The sequence below is a fragment of the Trypanosoma cruzi genome, genomic scaffold, assembly GCF_000209065.1.
Source record: "Trypanosoma cruzi strain CL Brener 1047053516579 genomic scaffold, whole genome shotgun sequence".
Classification (NCBI taxonomy): Eukaryota; Euglenozoa; class Kinetoplastea; order Trypanosomatida; family Trypanosomatidae; genus Trypanosoma; species Trypanosoma cruzi.
In genome coordinates this window covers 440,922-459,902 of record NW_001849570.1, presented here as the reverse complement: position 1 = coordinate 459,902, position 18,981 = coordinate 440,922, and the positions used below count along the sequence as shown (strand labels likewise).

At 53.3% G+C, this 18,981-nt stretch overlaps 4 protein-coding genes and 5 pseudogenes across 4 annotated transcripts, besides 19 other annotated features; all 9 read right to left on the bottom strand.

Moving 5' to 3' along the window:
• Positions 1-698: part of a sequence feature (haploid, Esmeraldo-like haplotype) that runs on past the window's edge.
• Positions 699-3,231: a sequence feature (areas not merged during assembly with more than two copies in the genome that could not be assigned to a particular haplotype).
• Positions 790-1,272: a mobile genetic element.
• Positions 1,093-1,115: a sequence feature (AT_rich).
• Positions 1,421-2,395, bottom strand: Tc00.1047053510025.165 (annotated as a pseudogene).
• Positions 3,232-4,262: a sequence feature (heterozygous, Esmeraldo-like haplotype).
• Positions 3,863-5,200, bottom strand: Tc00.1047053510025.160 (mucin-associated surface protein (MASP), putative; the record flags this gene model as incomplete). Its single annotated transcript, XM_812528.1, has 1 exon — positions 3,863-5,200. The coding sequence occupies one exon, from the start codon at positions 5,198-5,200 to the stop codon at positions 3,863-3,865; it is 1,338 nt and encodes a 445-aa protein (XP_817621.1).
• Positions 4,263-12,273: a sequence feature (areas not merged during assembly with more than two copies in the genome that could not be assigned to a particular haplotype).
• Positions 4,808-4,921: a microsatellite.
• Tc00.1047053510025.150 (mucin TcMUCII, putative) lies at positions 5,752-6,390 on the bottom strand (the record flags this gene model as incomplete). The annotated part of the gene is made up of 1 exon (XM_812527.1): positions 5,752-6,390. One exon carries the CDS (start codon positions 6,388-6,390, stop codon positions 5,752-5,754), a length of 639 nt encoding a protein of 212 aa, XP_817620.1.
• Positions 5,868-5,968: a microsatellite.
• On the bottom strand, positions 7,174-7,872 carry Tc00.1047053510025.139 (annotated as a pseudogene).
• On the bottom strand, positions 8,304-10,118 carry Tc00.1047053510025.126 (annotated as a pseudogene).
• On the bottom strand, positions 11,423-12,115 carry Tc00.1047053510025.113 (annotated as a pseudogene).
• Positions 12,274-13,269: a sequence feature (heterozygous, non-Esmeraldo-like haplotype).
• Positions 12,887-14,131, bottom strand: Tc00.1047053510025.100 (mucin-associated surface protein (MASP), putative; the record flags this gene model as incomplete). The annotated part of the gene is made up of 1 exon (XM_812526.1): positions 12,887-14,131. The coding sequence occupies one exon, from the start codon at positions 14,129-14,131 to the stop codon at positions 12,887-12,889; it is 1,245 nt and encodes a 414-aa protein (XP_817619.1).
• Positions 13,270-13,437: a sequence feature (areas not merged during assembly with more than two copies in the genome that could not be assigned to a particular haplotype).
• Positions 13,438-14,291: a sequence feature (haploid, Esmeraldo-like haplotype).
• Positions 14,292-14,312: a sequence feature (areas not merged during assembly with more than two copies in the genome that could not be assigned to a particular haplotype).
• Positions 14,313-15,200: a sequence feature (haploid, Esmeraldo-like haplotype).
• Positions 14,686-15,345, bottom strand: Tc00.1047053510025.90 (mucin TcMUCII, putative; the record flags this gene model as incomplete). Its single annotated transcript, XM_812525.1, has 1 exon — positions 14,686-15,345. The coding sequence occupies one exon, from the start codon at positions 15,343-15,345 to the stop codon at positions 14,686-14,688; it is 660 nt and encodes a 219-aa protein (XP_817618.1).
• Positions 15,201-18,981: part of a sequence feature (areas not merged during assembly with more than two copies in the genome that could not be assigned to a particular haplotype) that runs on past the window's edge.
• Positions 16,136-16,627: a mobile genetic element.
• Positions 16,439-16,460: a sequence feature (AT_rich).
• Positions 16,552-16,579: a microsatellite.
• Positions 16,740-18,194, bottom strand: Tc00.1047053510025.80 (annotated as a pseudogene).
• Positions 18,374-18,409: a microsatellite.
• Positions 18,793-18,968: a sequence feature (T-rich).

Below are 18,981 nucleotides of genomic sequence, written 5' to 3'. Positions count from 1 at the left end.
GTGGTCGTTCAGTGGTGTGGAGCTGATCTGCACAGTGAGGGACATGGAGAGCAACAGGGGAGACGAGAGGTGCGGCAGAAACACACACAGAGGGCACACCACATGAGGAGAGGGCAGCAGCCAGGCATGCACCGTACGCCGCACACCACGCACGACACACACTCCAATCCACGGCAACAGGCACACACACACAGCCCTGCCGCAACACCAACACACAGATGGAAGAGGGAGAAGCAAACAGGAGCGGCACACAAGGCTCCACCGCATGCACATACGGCGAGAGCGGTCCGTCGTGTCGGCACTCCTCACGGAGGGTACGCACACAAGAGGAGTTGCAACGCACACAGCAACACAAAAGCAAAGTAACAATTAAAAAGGAATGATCCACGCACACCACGTGAATTGATGGTCCACGGGAAGTGCAGTCAATATTCATCACAAAAATAATTCAGTTGCCTTTGGTCTTCGTTCATATTCAGCGCACACCACTTCATGCAGGCCCAACAACCATCGCAGCAGCAGCAGCACACGAAAAAACAAGCGCAAGGAATGGCACAAAGCAAGCAATCATTTATTTGTGTTTCTGTTTGGATGTTGGCAGATGCCTGCATGCGTTTTTGTTTTGTTTTTGCAGAGGGCAAACCTTCATGCCTGGGTCGTGTGTTGGGGATTTCTGCAGGGTGCACAATTATTTGTTTCTTTCCTCTTGTGAATGTTTCTTGTGTTGGTGCAGCCAACAATTCGGTTTGTGTTGTTCCTGCTTCTCTTTGATAAGGTGATGCAATAAAGAATAATCTTCTGGGCCGCTGGCCAAATCCTGAGTTTCTCAATAATAGAAACCATACAAGATAGAAATAAGTGAGGGATCAACGGAATAAGAGTGGGTTCACCGCATCCTCAAAGTTCAACACGAGGCAAATAAATGCATGTTTATATATATATACCATCCGTTAGCCACAATCGTGGCCCGCTCACTCTATTCGGATAGGATACATATATTTATTTATTACTTACGAGGTGGCAGACTTTTGGGGTCCTGCAGCCACAAGACACCGCCGCGTGGTGAGAAACAAAAGGGGGTGGGTGCGATGGTAAAAATAAAAATAAAAAATTATCCGGCCGCTGTCGGCTCCCTAAAGTTGTGGCCTTCCCAAAACTCATACGGTAGAAAAGTGTCGTAAAGAAGTGTATATTCGTTCTATCAGGGTGTATATATATATACATTCATTAAGGCAGCCAGCTCTCCCGCGATCATTCTCTACACAGGCTCCTAAAAGGGCTCAAACACACCCACAAGACTCCCAACAAAAAAAAGGAAACACGGCATGACTGACACGACTCAGAGTCATGTTTCTAAGACAATGCGTGGATGACTCCGTCGACGCCACACCCGCACCATATGCCATCAACTCCTCCACGGCAATAATCCTGCAGCGTGCGGAGAGGACGTTTCGCAAGCGCATTATTGGCGGAGCCAAGCAACTGTACCGTCAGCAGATGGCAGCGGTCGGCGGGGGAAAGTGAAGGTGATGGGACTGTTGGGGAGGGTCGATGCGCAGTGTCCCTCACAAATACGAGGCGGGTGAAGTGAAACAAACTCGTCTGAACGTCACCGGCCACCAAGATGCATTGCTCCCTGCTGTGGATATTGATGAGCTCGAGGCTGGAGCAAATACTCGCAATGCGTGAAAGCGTCTTCCTGCATTGGCGCTGCAACTCACATTAGACGGGCAACTTCAGAACAGTCGATCCCCAGCAGTAAAATGCAGCTGGCAGTGACGCTGTGGATTCTCGATTCCACCGGCAACGGAGGGCGGAGAAGAAAACTGGTCTCCCCAGCTGCGCGGCATCCATCCATTCACTCTGTGCGTCCGGAGTGCCCCGCAGCTGCCTTGAGAGATGCAGCGGACAGACCTCCCTTATTTTCGCCTCCATCCGTCAACGAATTCTTTCGCGGAGGCGTCGACACACACCGAAGTCTCCCTCGTGCCCACCAAACAAAAGACACACCCGTTGAGCATCGTCACAGGCATCGACGGCCACGCAAGTAAATATCCACCGCAACGCAAAGTGTTTCTTATTGGGCACAAAAAGAAAACCCGAGGCGGCCTGGACAACACAGACATCAAATCATCCGCCAGGCAACGCTGAGATACATGCGAAAGAGCCAACGCGGGACCAGCAGCACAACCACTCGAGACCTGCTGCGTGAACTCCACGGTAAATGGATCAGCCTCAACGCATGGGGCACTAATTACGGTGGGTGACAGCGCGAAAGCCAACGGTTCCGCGAGGCCGGGAATTGTGGGGACGGCATTCAAACCCTCCTGGGATTCGTGTGCAAAGACACGCAAATAATCCGCCCCCCGGTGCAAGTCGTCACCATAATCCTCATCGCTCTATTTGCCGCCATTTGTATTCTTACACTCAAGGCCAGTGAAGAAAGGTGCTGCCATGATGATTGTGACATCACACTGAATGAAACAGCACCATGTCTCGAAGGGTGCCGAGTGCAGGCATCCCGTCAGGCGGCGACACGGCGCACTCTTAGCAATGTACGAAGCACAGGCAACGAAACAGCTTTCATCCGCCATCGTAATCTCGTCCAGCAGGTTCGCCCTCTTCTGCTTCTTCCGCGCCTCGTCCCTCTCCAAGGCTCCAGCTGCCGCTGCCGTAGACCACGCTGCTGCTGCAATCACCCCCACAGAGAGACAAGGAAGAGTGTGTAGATGTGTGTGCCGAGAACACAGCGACTTTCATCGCCGGAGAAGGCCATCGTGCAGCCGCGTCATCATTTCAGCACGGAACGTCAGCCAACGTCCCTCGTTACCAAAAGCGTTCTTGCAGAGCACTGTGCAACTACTCATATGTGTGTGGGTGTCTGTTGGAGAAGCTGCAAAGAGGAGGAGCACAGGGAGGCACATCAGCACAGCAAGAGGCACAGCTGGATGGCAGCGATGCATGCGGTACGGCCACAACCTCAACAATCACGCACGGTGGCAGCACACACACATCCACAAAAAAAAGAAGAACAAAAAAAAAAGCAAACAACACGGCGGCAGGGTGTGGCTGTGTGTGCGTGGCGCTGCGGGTGTCTGCCCGCCCTGGCCGCAAGAAAACAAAACAAGAGGGAAAGAAATGTGTGCTCCGCCCCACAGGCCCTCGTCGCACGCTCACACGTCACGGCTCCCTCAGCGCGCCGTTCGTCGCGGCCCCTCCTCATGCGTGCAGCAGGCGAGGCGCACAGGGCCGTCTTCATGAGCGTGTCGGTGGGTGTGCGAGTGGAGCAGTTGGGCGGGAAACACACGGCACCCCTCACAGGAAGAGTGCAGAAGAAACAATTAAAAGAGGGAAGAGTAGAAAAGAAAAGAAACGTCCATATTGATTGCCCCCCGAAAGCAAAAGAAGAAAAGAGCGATGTTTGGAGTGAGAAGAAAAAAAAACACAAAATGAATTTGAAAAAAGTATTGAAATGCAAGCAGAAAAAAAAATTAAATTTACAAAACAACAAAAAGCCGAAGCGTGGGACGACCAGCGCACGCACTCTCATTGCTCCCGTAAAGCAAAACACACAAACAGAGAGAGAGAGAGGTCGCCCACTCAATGCAATGGAAACAAAACAGAAACAGTTACGGTGCTCCGCCCATGCAGCCAGGCAGGACGGCAGCGGTGCGTGTGGTGCAAAAGAGAGCACCAACGGGCCTGCATGGGTGTGCATGCAATATATACAATGGGCACATTATGTGTGTGCCTCGTGGGATGAGGTGAGGGCGAGAGTCCATGCAAGGGGACACACACACAGAGAGAGTGAGTGAAGGACGAGTGTGTGTGCGGGCGGTGCACGGCTCTCTCTCCCTCACTCTCACGCGGCCACCACCGCAGCAGCAGCCGCACACGCAACAACAAGAAGAAGCAAAAGAGGGGAGGTGGTGTGGGAGACCGCGGTGCTGCTGTCGCTGTCACCAGGTGTCGTCGTACCATTTTTTTGAGCGGTGGTGAGTGTTATTGCTGATTGAGGTGCTACCTCATCTGTTTTAGAAGAATTGTTGGTATCACTGCCTTCAAGATCGTTCTGTGATTCACTGGGGTTGGGCCGTTGAGCATCATCCGCATCCGCCGTACTCTGGGCTTCCCCAGTGCCACTTGTATATATGGATGATGTCGTTGTTTCCGCTTGACTGCCGCGAGATGAATTTTCCATCAATTCCTCTGTGGTTGTGTTTTGTCCTTGTTGCTGTACCACATTATCCTCTGAAGGAATTTCCGGTGCATTGGACTCCATTTTAATTGTTAACACTGACGTTTTTTGTTCTTGATCTTTTGCAGTCTGTGGGACATTTGGTGCTGGCAGGCTTCCATCGCTTGGTGATGCTTCTGTTGCTGGAGGTGCCGGTTCTTTTGATAGACCTGGTGTTGTCACCGCCGATGGCGGTACTGGCGGTGGTGTTTGGTTGCTGGAATGGTCCACCTTCCCCACATCATTGTGCTGATTCTGTTCTCCAGTTGAAGCCTCACCATTAACTGAAATTGGTGCTGCTGCTTGTGTGACGGAGAGCCCTTTCTCTTCTTCTTTGGGTTTCGATTTATCCGCTGTCTCCACTTTGGGTGGTGTATTCCCTGGAGACGCTGTTGGTCCCGACTCCGCAGCTGCTTCAGGAGATATCGTCTCCTCAGGGGATAAAGAAACTTCTGTGTTCTGTGACTCACCAACCTCATTGGGAATGCGAGATGAATTAGGGTCAACTGAAGGAGGAGACTGCAAAGAACCACCACCAACACCTGTAGGATCTTCAGTTGTGTCCCTGTTACCGTCACTTCCGCCAGCAGAATTGCCACTGCCACCAGAAGTTCCACCGCCTCCTCCACTACCTCCAGCTCCACCTGCACCACCAGAAACAGAACCGGCAGCGGCACCAGCACCTGAAGGTGAGTCTGGATTACCTCCAATAATACCAGAAGCATCATCGTTAGTCGAGGCTTCAGCGGCGGTGATGAACGAGACCATACGCGAGGGCAGCGTGATCGCAACCTTACCACATACGCTTGGCACACGCAACCGATTCACACCCAAAACTCCCGACGCCATGAAACCTTCCCCTGCGTTGTTCTCGACGTCTCCCGCATAAACCCATCCGGCACCGCACCACAGCACGCAGAGGGCACACACCAGCAGCACACGGCCAGTCATCATCATCGCCATCACTCCTGTCACTTGCGTGTAGCCTTCAGCACAAACTAACACCCCGTCAACGCAAAGTGGAAGGCAAAGGCAAAAGGGGAGAAACAAGTCACACAGCCACGTACAGTAACAAATGGCAGCAGCCCAGAAGCAGCAACAAACACACTATGATGCAGTTGGAATCAGTGGGAGGGCACAAAAGGCAAATGCACAGTCCTGCAGTAATTAATCAGCAATAAAAAAAAGAAAACAATTAAAAACACAAGTAAAAAAGCAACAAAAAATTTAATAAAAGGAACCGCACAGTATGGCGCCATTGTGCATGCATCCACATGCAAGCATGCGTCCACGCAAACAGTTGTGTGCATGTTGAGCATATAAGTGTGTCTGGGATGCGTTCAACGTGACGGATACAGGGAGCTGCAACACGGAGCACACAGCAGGGCAGCAGAAGCAAACAAAGCAAAACACAATCATTATTTTCTCGTATTTATTTAGTTTCATCGGACCACAGTGGACGCACACAAATCCCCGTGGTTGAGTGCTGGCACGCACAGCCCGCATACACCTCTTCAGCCCAGAGTGGTGTACACCAGCGCGGATACGGCGAGCAGCAGCGGGGCACACACCCACGCAGAGCTGCTGAGGCTGCCGTCGATTTCGAGAAGACGTGACGGTGCGCGGGTGCTCATCGTAGTTGGCGCCTCTGTTGTAGTCGTAATACTTGGTGCCTTTGTGGTGGTGGTGGTTGTCGTCGTAGTTGTCGTTGTCGTAGTTGTAGTAGTCGTCTCGGCAGAAACTTCGACTCCCTGATCTGCTTTGTCTGAAGAAGGATCCGTGGGACTTGGTGGCTCTGTCGCACCGTTCGTACCATTTGACTGTACTGCACTGGAAGCTTCCTTTGATTGCTTTTCCGGACCGGTAGAGCCTGGTGTCTCTGGCGCACTATTTGCTGATTTTCCCGCAGTGGCCCCCGTGCCTGGCGACCCTGACTCACCTTCCACCCGTGGTCCTGACTCTGAATTAGAAGAACGACTGTTGACGCTTTCATCAGCGCCAGACGGCCCGTTAGCGGTTGGTGGCTGTGTTGTCGTGTTCGTCGTCGTCCTGGAATCATCAACATTCTCCTCCGGAGACTCTGAGGTGCACACGGACGGGCAGCAGCACAGGGCGAGCACCAACAGGGCGCACAGCAGACGGCACGTCATCATCGTGAGTGTGGTCGTTCAGTGGTTTGGAGCTGATCTGCACAGTGAGGGACATGGAGAGCAACAGGGGAGACGAGAGGTGCGGCAGACACACACACAGAGGGCACACCACATGAAGAGAGGACAGCAGCCAGGCATGCACCGTACGCCGCACACCACGCACGACACACACTCCAATCCACGGCAACAGGCACACACACACACAGCCCTGCCGCAACACCAACACACAGATGGAAGAGGGAGAAGCAAACAGGAGCGGCACACAAGGCTCCACCGCATGCACATACGGCGAGAGCGGTCCGTCGTGTCGGCACCCCTCACGGAGGGTACACACACACACAAGAGGAGGTGCAGCGCACACAGCAACACAAAAGCATAGTAACAATTAAAAAGGAGAGATCCCCGCACACCACGTGAATTGATGGTCCACGGGAAGTGCAGCCAATATTCATCACAGGAATAATTCAGTTGCCTTTGGTCTTCGTTCATATTCAGCGCACACCACTTCATGCAGGCCTGGACGCCATCGCAGCTGCCGCTTCATAACTGAAAATAAGACGCAAAAGATGAGAAGTGGTGTGGAAGACCGCGGTGCTGCTGTCGCTGTCGGCGGTGGTCGTTGTTCCCTTGTCATTGTTGGTGACTGATGTTGTCGTTAATTCTTCCGGTTGTTTGACTGAGAGTGATGTGAAAAAACAACTGGTGTCCTGACACTTCGTCGATGCCTTCCCTGTCCCGTCGTTTTCTGTGCTCGCCGGTGGAGTCGGCGGGACGCTGACAGGGCTGCCAGCACCATCTGAATGAACTTGTTCAGCTGTGTTCTCGTCCCCAGTCCCGCTGCACCAGCTGCTGGGGGCGGTGCAGCAGTCATGCCAGAAGCACCAGCAATGGGCTGGGGTGTCGGCCGCATCAATCAATGAGTGTGTGTCCGCAAGCGATAGGAACTTGCATCGACGAGGGAGTCTGCACCGAAGCTCGGGATGGGGAACAGTGACGCCAAGCGGAACAGTGCGTGCCACCCCGGAAAATCCGCAAGGCGTGTAGTCTCATGAGGCTGCGTTGTGGTCTCGCGGCGACGAAAATGAATGGCGGTGCTGGTGGCGTCCTCATCGTACGTCCCCTCCTGCCACCCCTTGCAGTAAACCCATTGCCTGAGTACATTGGATTCCGCCTGAGAAGCCAATTAAAAAATGTTCTTCCGGTGGACGTATTGTACTCTTAACTGGCCACGGCCGCCCGCAATGCCTCCAGCGGATACACCTGCGATGCACGGTCGACACAATCCACATCCACTCGTCGTGCGCCATCCAACACCATCTTTTCCCTGGAGCTATGAACAACACCGGGCACACACTCCTTTTCGGCCGTCCACGGCATGCGCCTGCGGTGAGAATCCAAAGAACGTTCCATTCCTTTTGTGCACAAAGTCATGGAGCTGCCGCCGTTAAGCGCGTCCCGGCGAGGGCAACAACAGCCCGCCGCAGCACTCACGAATGCCCACCCGTTGCCTCCTGTGCAAAAAAAAAGTGATAATGCAGGGAAAAGCGCGCACAAATGCCCTGGCAAGAAAGGTCAGCATCAGTGGATGAACACTGAAGCCGTGGGTGCATGCTCCACAAATGTCCTTCCTTTTTTAACCGCACTCTTCGTAGCAGAGAAATGGCCTGCAACCGCACACGCAAAAAAACAAAAGCAAAAGGCGAGCAGCGCAGCCGTTGAAACACACACACGCGCATCGTATGAAACGCTTCTTGGAGAGGAACGGAATGCAGGAAGAAGCGCACACAATCCCCATGGACACCCGCAATCGTGTGTGGTTGCATCTGTTCCACTCTTTGGCCCTCGATGCATTCCTGTGCGTGCCTCGCCCGTAAGTCCTACTGCCGTAGGATGCCAAGTCCCTGCACACAAAGGACTCAGGACGCAGCAGCGAGGTTTCCCAATGACCACCTCACGGCCATACCTTTTGGATATCTCATGGACCGAGCGCCTCTCGCTGCAGGCCACACCACCCAAAACAAGCAGCACAATGCGCTGAGGAGTTGTGAGGGCAATCGTCCCAACACCGCCACCGCCACCCAGAACAGGATGATTCTCCCATTTGCCACCACACCCTTGAAATGGCCCGGCGTTTTTTCCTGCTTCTCCACTGTTTTGGCCACCACTCGCGCCATTTGGCCCTATCACATGATCGCCCTCCATCGATGCCAACGACAGCCCAACCCGCAGCGTCCTATTCCTGTCCGCCGTCTCCATAAGCATACAGGCCTGCTTCAGAAACGGATACCCGTCCGTCGCGGCGTTGCTCGCAGAGGCACCCGTGCTCCGTTCGCTCTGCGCCGACGCCGTGCTGTATCGTTGCACGCTCCCGGCCCTCCTCATCACATGCTCAAGGTTCGCGGACAAATGGGCGTCGGGCGTCAGCCCACCGTCTCGGATCGGCTGCTGCTTCTTGGCCTCCGTCAACTCGTCGGTGCTGCTCGCAGCCACAAGCAACAGGAAAAGACGCAGACGCACTGGACGGGGCATCGCGGCATTCCTCGTCAGTTGCTGTACGCCATCCAGGTTTTTCCTGAAGGTTTTGTGCCCAACGGCGATGTCTTGTTCCACCTCCCGCACCTCCGCCAGTCGTTTCTCCCGGTACTGTGCCAAAAGCCTCGCGCAAAAATCGATGTGCAGCGACAGTCTGGCTTGCCTCTCCCGAAACTCCGGCGGAGCCCGCACCGCACTGCCCAACCTCACAAGCTTGGCCTTCGGCTCCACGCCATGCGCCAATCCCGGGTGATACGCGTGGAGTTTTTTCAGCGCCACCGAAGGCTCCTCCACGCACTGCGCAAGGAATCAATGACGGCAGGAGCACCAGTACACATCTTCCTCATCAATTACTGCCGCTTCGAGTCCACCCCCAGACAATTCCTACAGGTCTGCTCATACAAGTTATTCTCCAGCGGCATCAAGTCATCAAGCAGGCACTGACATGTGCGTTGGTGCATCAGCGGCGTCACCGTGACACAGCCCCAATCAACGATGATCCGCACCGGGTTGCCGCAACTGTCGGCGCCCCTAATTGGAATCCGGCTCGTCGTGGTATTGCCTGGCAAGCCCTCAAAGAAGGTCCCGGCATGCCCATGGCAGATGCTGCCTCTCTTTTGGTAGCGAATGACAGGCACACCGTTGTTCATGGCGTGAAAAGCCGCCACAGGACGTGACGCCGCAACATCCACAACGGACTCTCAATTCGGAGGCGACAGCAGCTGAGGGAACCCATTCTGCATGCTGAGGTGGAACACCAGCACCTCAGGGGCAGTAAAGTCTAACACCATTTCCTTGGAACGCATCGCCCTCGGCGCTATCCGAGCCCACTCGAGTTGCTGAGGACTGCGATGCGGGGTGCACCCCAACGCAAAGATGTGTACATCCCTGTAAGGAACCTTTGCCATCCAATCCTCAACCACGCGGCTCACAAACGCATCCTCCACGGAAAAAGTAGGGCGCAGGGCTACTCATAATCGGCTGCCTCGGTGTCATGAGGTCCTCGAGCAGCGTCATGTCGTGCCCCATGAGGTCATGAAGACGCAGTGAGCAGCTCAGCGCAGACGCAGCATGGGCATCGCAGAGAAAAACTTTAGACGATCCATGAACGGCGTCAAGCATCTGATGGAATATATAATCCCGCACACAACCACGAACGCCATTGCTGGGCTCACGCGGCTGCCCGCTTCCGTCGGCATTGACCGCACCAACCCGCCCCGCATAATATGTCAATTAGAAGCCACACAGACAATGTGATTGGATATGCGTGTGTGTGTCTCTTGTGTGCGCACATTTCACTCGCACCGGTGTGTGTATTTGCGTCTCAGAAAATCTAACAAACACACAAGCAATGCCATACTACCATCTGGTGCCCCCCACATCGTCAACCAACACAAGAAGACCTGTGTGCATCGGAAATACCACCAATTTCAAACACAAAAACGGAGCGGACACAGCACATGCATATGGAGAAAGGGACCCATTGAAATGAATATTTTCCTATTGGACATACAATGCTGGGTGCAGGCCAAGCAGGAGGAAGCGCAGTCACCTTGCAGCGCAACGCCATCCACACCGCAACTCGATGGAGTGTTGCCACGGCGGCAGCAGAGGCAAGCAGAAGAAGCAGCGGACAGGGACAAGCAGCGGCAGCAGTGTCATCACCGAGAGTCGGAGACGTGTCCTGCCTGCCGTCCGTCTCGCTGCTTCGATCCCTGCCACCGAGAGAAGCTTCTTGCGGTCTGTCGGGGCATCCTGGCCGGATCCACTTCTCCTCTGTCAACGGACGCTTCTGGAGAGCAGCCGTGTCTACATCTTTCGGTGGTGTGCCGCGGCCGGTCTCAATGCTCTCCGCAACGGGGACGGATGCCCCTGGCAATCCTTGTTCAGTAGATGCCGGTGAAACCGTCCTGCTCCACATGCTCTCTCCTCGCCGTCCCACGGAACCATTGGAAGTAGGCTAGCGCTGGTGAAAGATATCGTGCACAACTGCGCGTGGTCACGGCAAATAACGGTCCCCCCATCGCAGGGTCGAGTGGCCCACGCAACCGTCGCCCCGTCCGTGCATGGAACACAACGGACGTTACCCTTTTCAGTCACTTCCAGATGCAAATGCATGCTGAGGCACCTCAATGCCGCATGCACTGCAGCACTGAGGTATGTCTCCTCCGAGTCCCTCGCATCCGTCGTGTTGTTGGGAAGCGTGTCCAGACACCACGAAGAGGGCTCATCCCCAGGCATCGCAGACAAATATTCTCCCCTCCAAATAACAGCGTCAATATCCCTCACATCCAGTGCGGGATCAGTGATGGGGCAACGGCCCATCGGGCGTTTTGCTGACATTTCATGGATACTCCGTCTGCACAGCGACCACTGGAATACCAGTCCGACGCGCAGCGTTTGACAGGGACACCCACGTCGCAGAGCATGTGGGGATATTCACTCATGTTCAGTGCGGAGCACTTCCTCTGCAGTCGCCGGCGCCCACAATCGGTGCCATCCACTCATCCCTCGCGTGGCGCCGCGACCAGTGCGACTCCAGCGTCCTCCCGTCCCCATCGTCATCCTGCAGCTCCACGCCATCAATGTCGTCGCAGTCGTGGTGCTCCCTCGCAGCCATCGCGGCATTCGTCGAGTCCACCACCAACAGCGCTCTGCCACGCACACCGGCAACATTCCTCACCATGCTGCGGCCTGCCATGTGCGGGCAGTTGAACCCGACAGCATGGGCCAACAGGTGCGCGGCGATGCGGGTGGCGATGCGTCAGTGAAATAAAAAGGCCTAGCAAAGTTCATGGCGCCAGCGACTGGACGGCCATCCTCCAGTGTGGCGCACTGCAGTGATCACGCAACAACCAACGCTGCAGCCACGTACTGCACCATGTCAGAATTGGCAACACCAGTGGAAGGATGCCCAGCAGTCACCGTGAACCGACTGCAAACGCTGCCCGTGGCAAATGGGGGCACAATCAACGGACCCTCCAGTGGCTGGACGAGCAGACGATCCGCATGCAGTTACGCAGCAGCAGGGATAGTCTCCTCGGCAAGGATGTTACCGTGCGCAGAGGATAGAACACCATCCTCACAGTGGCGATTGTCATTCAATGAAACCATTGCGTGAGACCGGGAGAAGCCGCAGTGCCTCCTGCTGTCACACGGGTCTGTTGTTGATGCCTTAATGCCTATGGGCACCCATGGGTCCTTCCAGACGACGCTGCACAACTGCAACGCGTCCTGCACCCTGGGATGCATTCTCCCCACCGTAAACGAGAACCTCGCCGTCGGAGCAGAACACATCGTCAAGAAATAAGGAATACTTCAGGGCGAAAGCAAGACGTCCGCTGGCAAACCACATCGCACAGATCATCAATAGCAGCACCAGTAGCGGCGCAGACCGTGGGGTGACGTGGATCAACGGACGCACGCCAAAAGTCAAAGACAATGTTAATGGCTTGACAAGGATACAAGAGGCTAGCACTTCATCAACAAAAACAATAAAATAAAATAAAACAAAAATTGAAGTGTCCGCAGTCAAAGCAAGCCAATAATCCACAAAAAAAAAGGTTAATGAGTGCACTCAACCACAACACAAGTAAAACAATAAAAAAAAACAAAAAGCCGAAGCGTGGGACGACCAGCGCACACACTCTCATTGCTCCCGTAAAGTAAAATACACACACAGGGAGAAAGAGAGAGAGGTCGCCCACTCAATGCAATAAAAACAAAACAAAAACAGTTACGGTGCTCCGCCCATGCAGCCAGGCAGGACGGCAGCAGTGCGTGTCGTGCAAAAGAGAGCACCAACGGGCCTGCATGGGTGTGCATGCAATATATACAATGGGCACATTATGTGTGTGCTTCGTGGGGTGAGGTGAGGGCGAGAGTCCATGCAAGGGGACACACACACAGAGAGGGAGAGAAGGACGAGTGTGTGTGCGGGCGGTGCACGGCTCTCTCTCCCTCACTCTCACGCGGCCACCGCAGCAGCAGCCGCACACGCAACAAGAAGAAGAAGAAGCAAAAGAGGGGAGGTGGTGTGGGAGACCGCGGTGCTGCTGTCACTGTCGGCAGGTGTCGTCGTACCATTTTTTTGAGCGGCGGTGGTTGTTTTTGCTGTTTGTGGTGCTGTCTCACTGAGTGTTGGAACAACGTTGGTATTGCCAGTTTCAAGGCTGTCGTGTTGTCCTTCAGAGCTTTGAGCATCATCCTTATCTGCCTTATTCTGGACATGATCACCGCTGCCACTTGTAGAGGTAGATGAGAATGTTGTTGGTTCAGCTGGACTGCCGGTTGCTGCATTCTTCGTCGGATCCTCTGTGTCTGTGTCATGACTGTGCTGCCCTTGTGTAGCATCCCCTGAAGGCTGTTCCGGTGCTTCTGAGTCCGTCTCGAATTCTGACGGTGTGTTTTCGTTCTGTAAGTTTTCTGTTTCTGCTGTTGATGATGGTGCAGGTCCACCCGATGGTGTTGTTGGTGGCAGTGGTGCGGGTACTGGTGGCGGTGGTGTTCCTCCTCCATTATTTTGACCCTCTTGTGTCTCGGGTTGTAATGTGTTTTTTTCTTGTTTTTTTTCCTTGTCTTTGTTCCCATCCTCTTCCTCTACCGCTTCGTTACTTTCACGGTTATCCTGACGATCGGCATCTCCTTCTGTCTCTGTATCCTTGGACAGTGGAGTAAGGTCATCAGTACCCATCGAAGAGGGGTTTTCACCAGAACGAGTGGGAGTGCTGCCAGATGAAGAGGACAATTGATCGTTGGTTTGGTCTGGGGGCCCAGCTGCCGCATTGCTATTGGGATCCACTTTATTTTTTTTATTTTCCTCTTGACCAGCCAAAGGTAACTGCCCGCCTTCATCACCTGCCCCTGACACTCCAGGCCCAGACGGCGAGGTTGGTGTTGCTGCACCTGCGGCACCATTCCCTCCTCCTGCACCAGGCGATGTTCCTCCCACACTGTCCAATGGGGCATTACTAGTTCCACCTTCACTGCCGTCTCCAGCTGCAACCGCATTTATCAATCCCATTCGGGTGGAAATCAACCCGCAACCCGCCTTCAGGCGCAGTCCGTTATTTCCTCCATTATGCGTGTGCGTCAAGACGTTCCCATCACCCTCAATGCAGCGGTTGTCCCTTGCATCACCAAAAACAGTGACGCACCACAGCACGCAGAGGGCACACACCAGCAGCACACGGCCAGTCATCATCATCGCCATCACTCCTGTCACTTGCGTGCAGCCTTCAGCACAAACCAACATCCCGTCAACGCAGAGTGAAAGCAAAAAGAGAGAGACAAGTCACACAACCACACACAGTAACAAATGATAGCAGCAACGCACACACCATGAGGCAGTTGGAATCAGTGAGAGGGCAAAAAAGGCACACAAACACAGTCCTGCAATAACTAATCAGCAAGAAAAAAAGAAAAACACAACAATTAAAAACAAAACTAAAAAAGAAACAAGAAACTTTAATAAAAGGAGCTGCACAGTATGGCGCCATTGTGCAAGCATCCACAAGCAAACATGCGTCCACGTAAAAATTTGTATGCGTGTCGTGCATATAAGTGTGTCCGGGATGCGTTCAACGTGACGGATACAGGGAGCAGTAACACGGAGCGCACAGCAGGGCAGCGGAAGCAAGTAAAGCAAAACACAATCATTATTTTCTATTATTTAGTTACATCGGACCACAATAGACGTATACAAATCCCCGCGGTTGAGTGCTGGCACGCACAGCCCGCATACACAATTCTTCAGCCCAGAGTGGTTTACGCCAGCGCGGTTGCGGCGAGCAGCAGCGGGGCAAACACCCACGCAGAGCTGCTGAGGCTGCCGTCGCTTCCGCGAAGACGTGACGGTGCGCGGGTGGTCGTCGTTGTTGGCGCCTCTGCATTCATGGCCGTATCACTTGGTGCCTCTGTAGTAGTGGCGGTTGTAGTAGTTGGTGCCATTGTTGTAGTTGTGGTTGTCGTGGTTGGTGCCGGTTCCTCAACTTCTTTACCAGCTAGCGCCTCTTCTTTATTATGCTCCGGATTATTTTCATCTGACTTGTCGGAATCACCTGTTGATCCTAGTGAAAGGCTATTCCCTTCTGATGCCCCTGGTTGACCAGACGCACCTCTTCCATCTTGCGAAGTGGTCGCTCCACTTGGTCCTTTTCCTGTACCTGTCGACGTTGGAGTTGCTGGAGCAGTAGTGGTCTTCGATGTTCTCTCTGACGAATTGGGCACCACAACTGAACTCTGTTCATTATCTTCCGTGACTTTTGCTCCTGGATTATCGGAATTGCTTGAACCCCCTGAATCCTGTAGCGTTGCACCCTCTACAAATTTACCAGCTGTACCTTCATCAGACGCTGTCGCGCACATGGATGGGCAGCAGCACAGGGCAAGCAACAACAGGGCGCACAGCAGACGGCACGTCATCATCGTGAGTGTGGTCGTTCAGTGGTGTGGAGCTGATCTGCACAGTGAGGGACATGGAGAGCAACAGGGGAGACGAGAGGTGCGACAGACACACACAGAGGGCACACCACATGAGGAGAGGGCAGCAGCCAGGCATGCACCGTACGCCGCACACCACGCACGACACACACTCCAATCCACGGCAACAGGCACACACACACACAGCCCTGCCGCAACACCGAGACACAGATGGAAGAGGGAGAAGCAAACAGGAGCGACACACAAGGCTCCACCACATGCACATACGGCGAGAGCGGTCCGTCGTGTCGGCACTCCTCACGGAGGGTACGCACACGAGAATAGTTGCAGCGCACACACCAACACAAAAGCAAAGTAACAATTAAAAAGGAGGAGAGATCCCCGCACACCACGTGGATTGTTGGTCCACGGGAAGTGCAGCCAACATCCATCACTAAAACAATTCAGTTGCCATCGGTCTTCGTTCATATTCAGCGCACACCACTTCATGCAGGCCCAACAACCATCGCAGCAGCAGCAGCACACGAAAAAACAAGCGCAAGGAATGGAATAATGCAACCAACCATTTATTTGCGTTTCTTTTTGGATGTTGGCAGATGTCTGCATGCGTTGTTTTGTTTTGCGGAGGGCAAACCTTCATGCCTGGATCGTGTGTTGGGGATTCCTGCAGGGTGCACATTTATTTTTTCCTCTTGTGAATGTTTCTTGTGTTGGTGCAGCCAACAATTCGGTTTGTGTTGTTCCTGCTTCTCTTTGATAAGGTGATGCAATAAAGAATAATCTTCTGGGCCGCTGGCCAAATCCTGAGTTTCTCAAAAATAGAAACCAAACAAGATAGAAATAAGTGAGGGATCAACGGAATAAGAGTGGATTCACCACATCCTCAAAGTTCAACACGAGGCAAATAAATGCATGTTTATATATACATACCATCCGTTAGCCACAATCGTGGCCCGCTCACTCTATTCGGATAGGATACATATATTTATTTATTACTTACGAGGTGGCAGACTTTTGGGGTCCTGCAGCCACAAGACACCGCCGCGTGGTGAGAAACAAAAGGGGGTGGGTGCGATGGTTAAAATAAAAATAAAAATTATCCGGCCGCTGTCGGCTCTTTAAAGTCGTGGCCTTCCCAAAACTCATACGGTAGAAAAGTGTCCTAAAGAAGTGTATATTCGTTCTATCAGGATATATATATATATATATATATATACATTCATTAAGGCAGCCAGCTCTCCCGCGATCATTCTCTACACAGGCTCCTAAAAGGGCTCAAACACACCCACAAGACTCCCAGCAAGAAAAGGAAAACACGGCATGACTGACACGACTCAAAGTCATGTTTCTAAGACAATGCGTGGATGACTCTGTCGACGCCACACCCACACCATATGCCATCAACTCCTCCACGGCAATAATCCTGCAGAGTGCGGAGAGGAAGTTTCAAAAGCGCATTATTGGCGGAGCCAAACAACTGTACCGTCAGCAGAGGGCAGCGGTCGGCGGGGAAAGTGAAGGTGGTGGGACTGTTGGGGAGGGTCGATGCGCAGTGTCCCCCACAAGTACGAGGCGGGTGAAGTGAAACACACTCGTCTGAACGTCACCGGCCACCAAGATGCATTGCTCCCTGCTGTGGATATTGATGAGCTCGAGGCTGGAGCAAATACTCGCAATGCGTGAAAGCGTCTTCCTGCACTGACGCTGGAATTCACATTAGACGGGCAACTTCAGAACAGTCGATCCCCAGCAGTAAAATGCAGCTGGCAGTGACGCTGTGGATTCTCGATTCCCCCGGCAACGGAGGGCGGAGAAGAAAACTGGTCTCCCCAGCTGCGCGGCATCCATCCATTCACTCTGTGCGTCCGGAGTGCCTCGCAGCTGCCTTGAGAGATGCAGCGGACAGACCTCCCTTATTTTCGCCTCGATCCGTCAACGAAGACTTTCGCGGAGATGTCGGCGCACACCGAAGTCTCCCTCGTGCCTGCCAAACAAAAGACACACCCGTTGAGCATCGTCACGTGCATCGACGGCCACGCAAATAAATATCCACCGCAACGCAAAGTGTTTCTTATTGGGCACCAAAAGAAAACCCGAGGCGGCCTGGACAACACAGACATCAAATCATCCGCCAGGCAACGCTGAGATACATGCGAAAGGGCCAACGCAGGACCAGCAGCACAAACACTCGAGAGCTGCTGCGTGAACTCCACGGCAAATGGATCAGCCTCAACGCATGGGGCACTAATTACGGTGGGTGACAGCGCGAAAGCCAACGGTTTCGCAAGGCCGGGAATTGTGAAGACGGCATTCAAACCCTCCTGGGATTCGTGTACCAAGACACGCAAGTAATCCGCCCCTCGGTGCAAGTCGTCACCATAATCCTCATCGCTCTCTTTGCCGTCATTCGTATTGTCACACTCAGAGCCGTTGAGGGAAGATGCTTCCATGATGATTGTGACATCACACTGAATGAAACAACGCAATGCCTCAAAGGGTGCCGAGTGCAGGCATCCCGTCAGGCAGCGACACGCCGCAATCTTAGCAATGTACGAAGCAAAGGCAACGAAACAGCTTTCATCCGCCATCGTAATCTCGTCCAGCAGGTTCGCCCTCTTCTGCTTCTTCCGCGCCTCGTCCCTCTCCAAGGCTCCAGCTGCCGCTGCCGTAGACCACGCTGCTGCCGCAATCACTCCCACAGAGAGACAAGGAAGAGTGTGTAGATGTGTGCGGAGAACACGGCGACTGTCATCGCCAGAGGAGACCATCGTGGCACCGTCCGTCACGCGCCAGCACACACCGAGCAAAGCACGTACTCGGCAGTGCAAATACATTCTTGCAGAGCATTTTGCAAGTACTTATGTGTGCTGGGTGTGTGATGGAAAAGCAAAAAAAAAGAGGAGGAGAACAGGGAGACACATCAGCACAGCAAGAGGCACAGCTGGATGGCAGCGATGCATGCGGTACGGCCTCAACATCAACAATCACGCACGGTGGCAGCACACACATAAGCAAAAAAAAAGAAAAGAAGAACAAAAAAAAAAGAAAACAACACGGCGGCAGGGTTTGGCTGTGTGTGTGTGGCGCTGCGGGTGTCTGCCCGCCCTGGCCGCAAAAAAACAAAACAAGAGGGAAAGAAATGTGTGCTCCGCCCCACAGGCCCTCGTCGCACGCCCACACGTCACGGCTCCCTCAGCGCACCGTTCGTCGCGGCCCCTCCTCATGCGTGCAGCAGGCGAGGCGCACAGGGCCGTCGTCATGAGCGTGTCGGTGGGTGTGCGAGTGGAGCAGTTGGGCGGGAAACACACGGCACCCCTCACAGGAAGAGTGCAAAAGAAACAATTAAAAGAGGGAAGAGTAGAAAAGAAAAAACGTCCATATTGATTGCTCCCAAAAGCAAAAAAGAGAAGAGATGGGGAGTAAAAGATTAGTAAACAAAAGAAAAAGAAAAAATTAAAGAAAATAAACCATTAAAAAATGAAAAAAACTCACAACGCCCCGAAGGAAGTAAAAAACAAGCAAAATGAACACAAAAAACAAGTAACAACAAAACAACAACAAAAAGATAGAATGTAAAAAAAAAAAAAGTAAAAACACAAAAAACAAAACACAAGGAGCTGC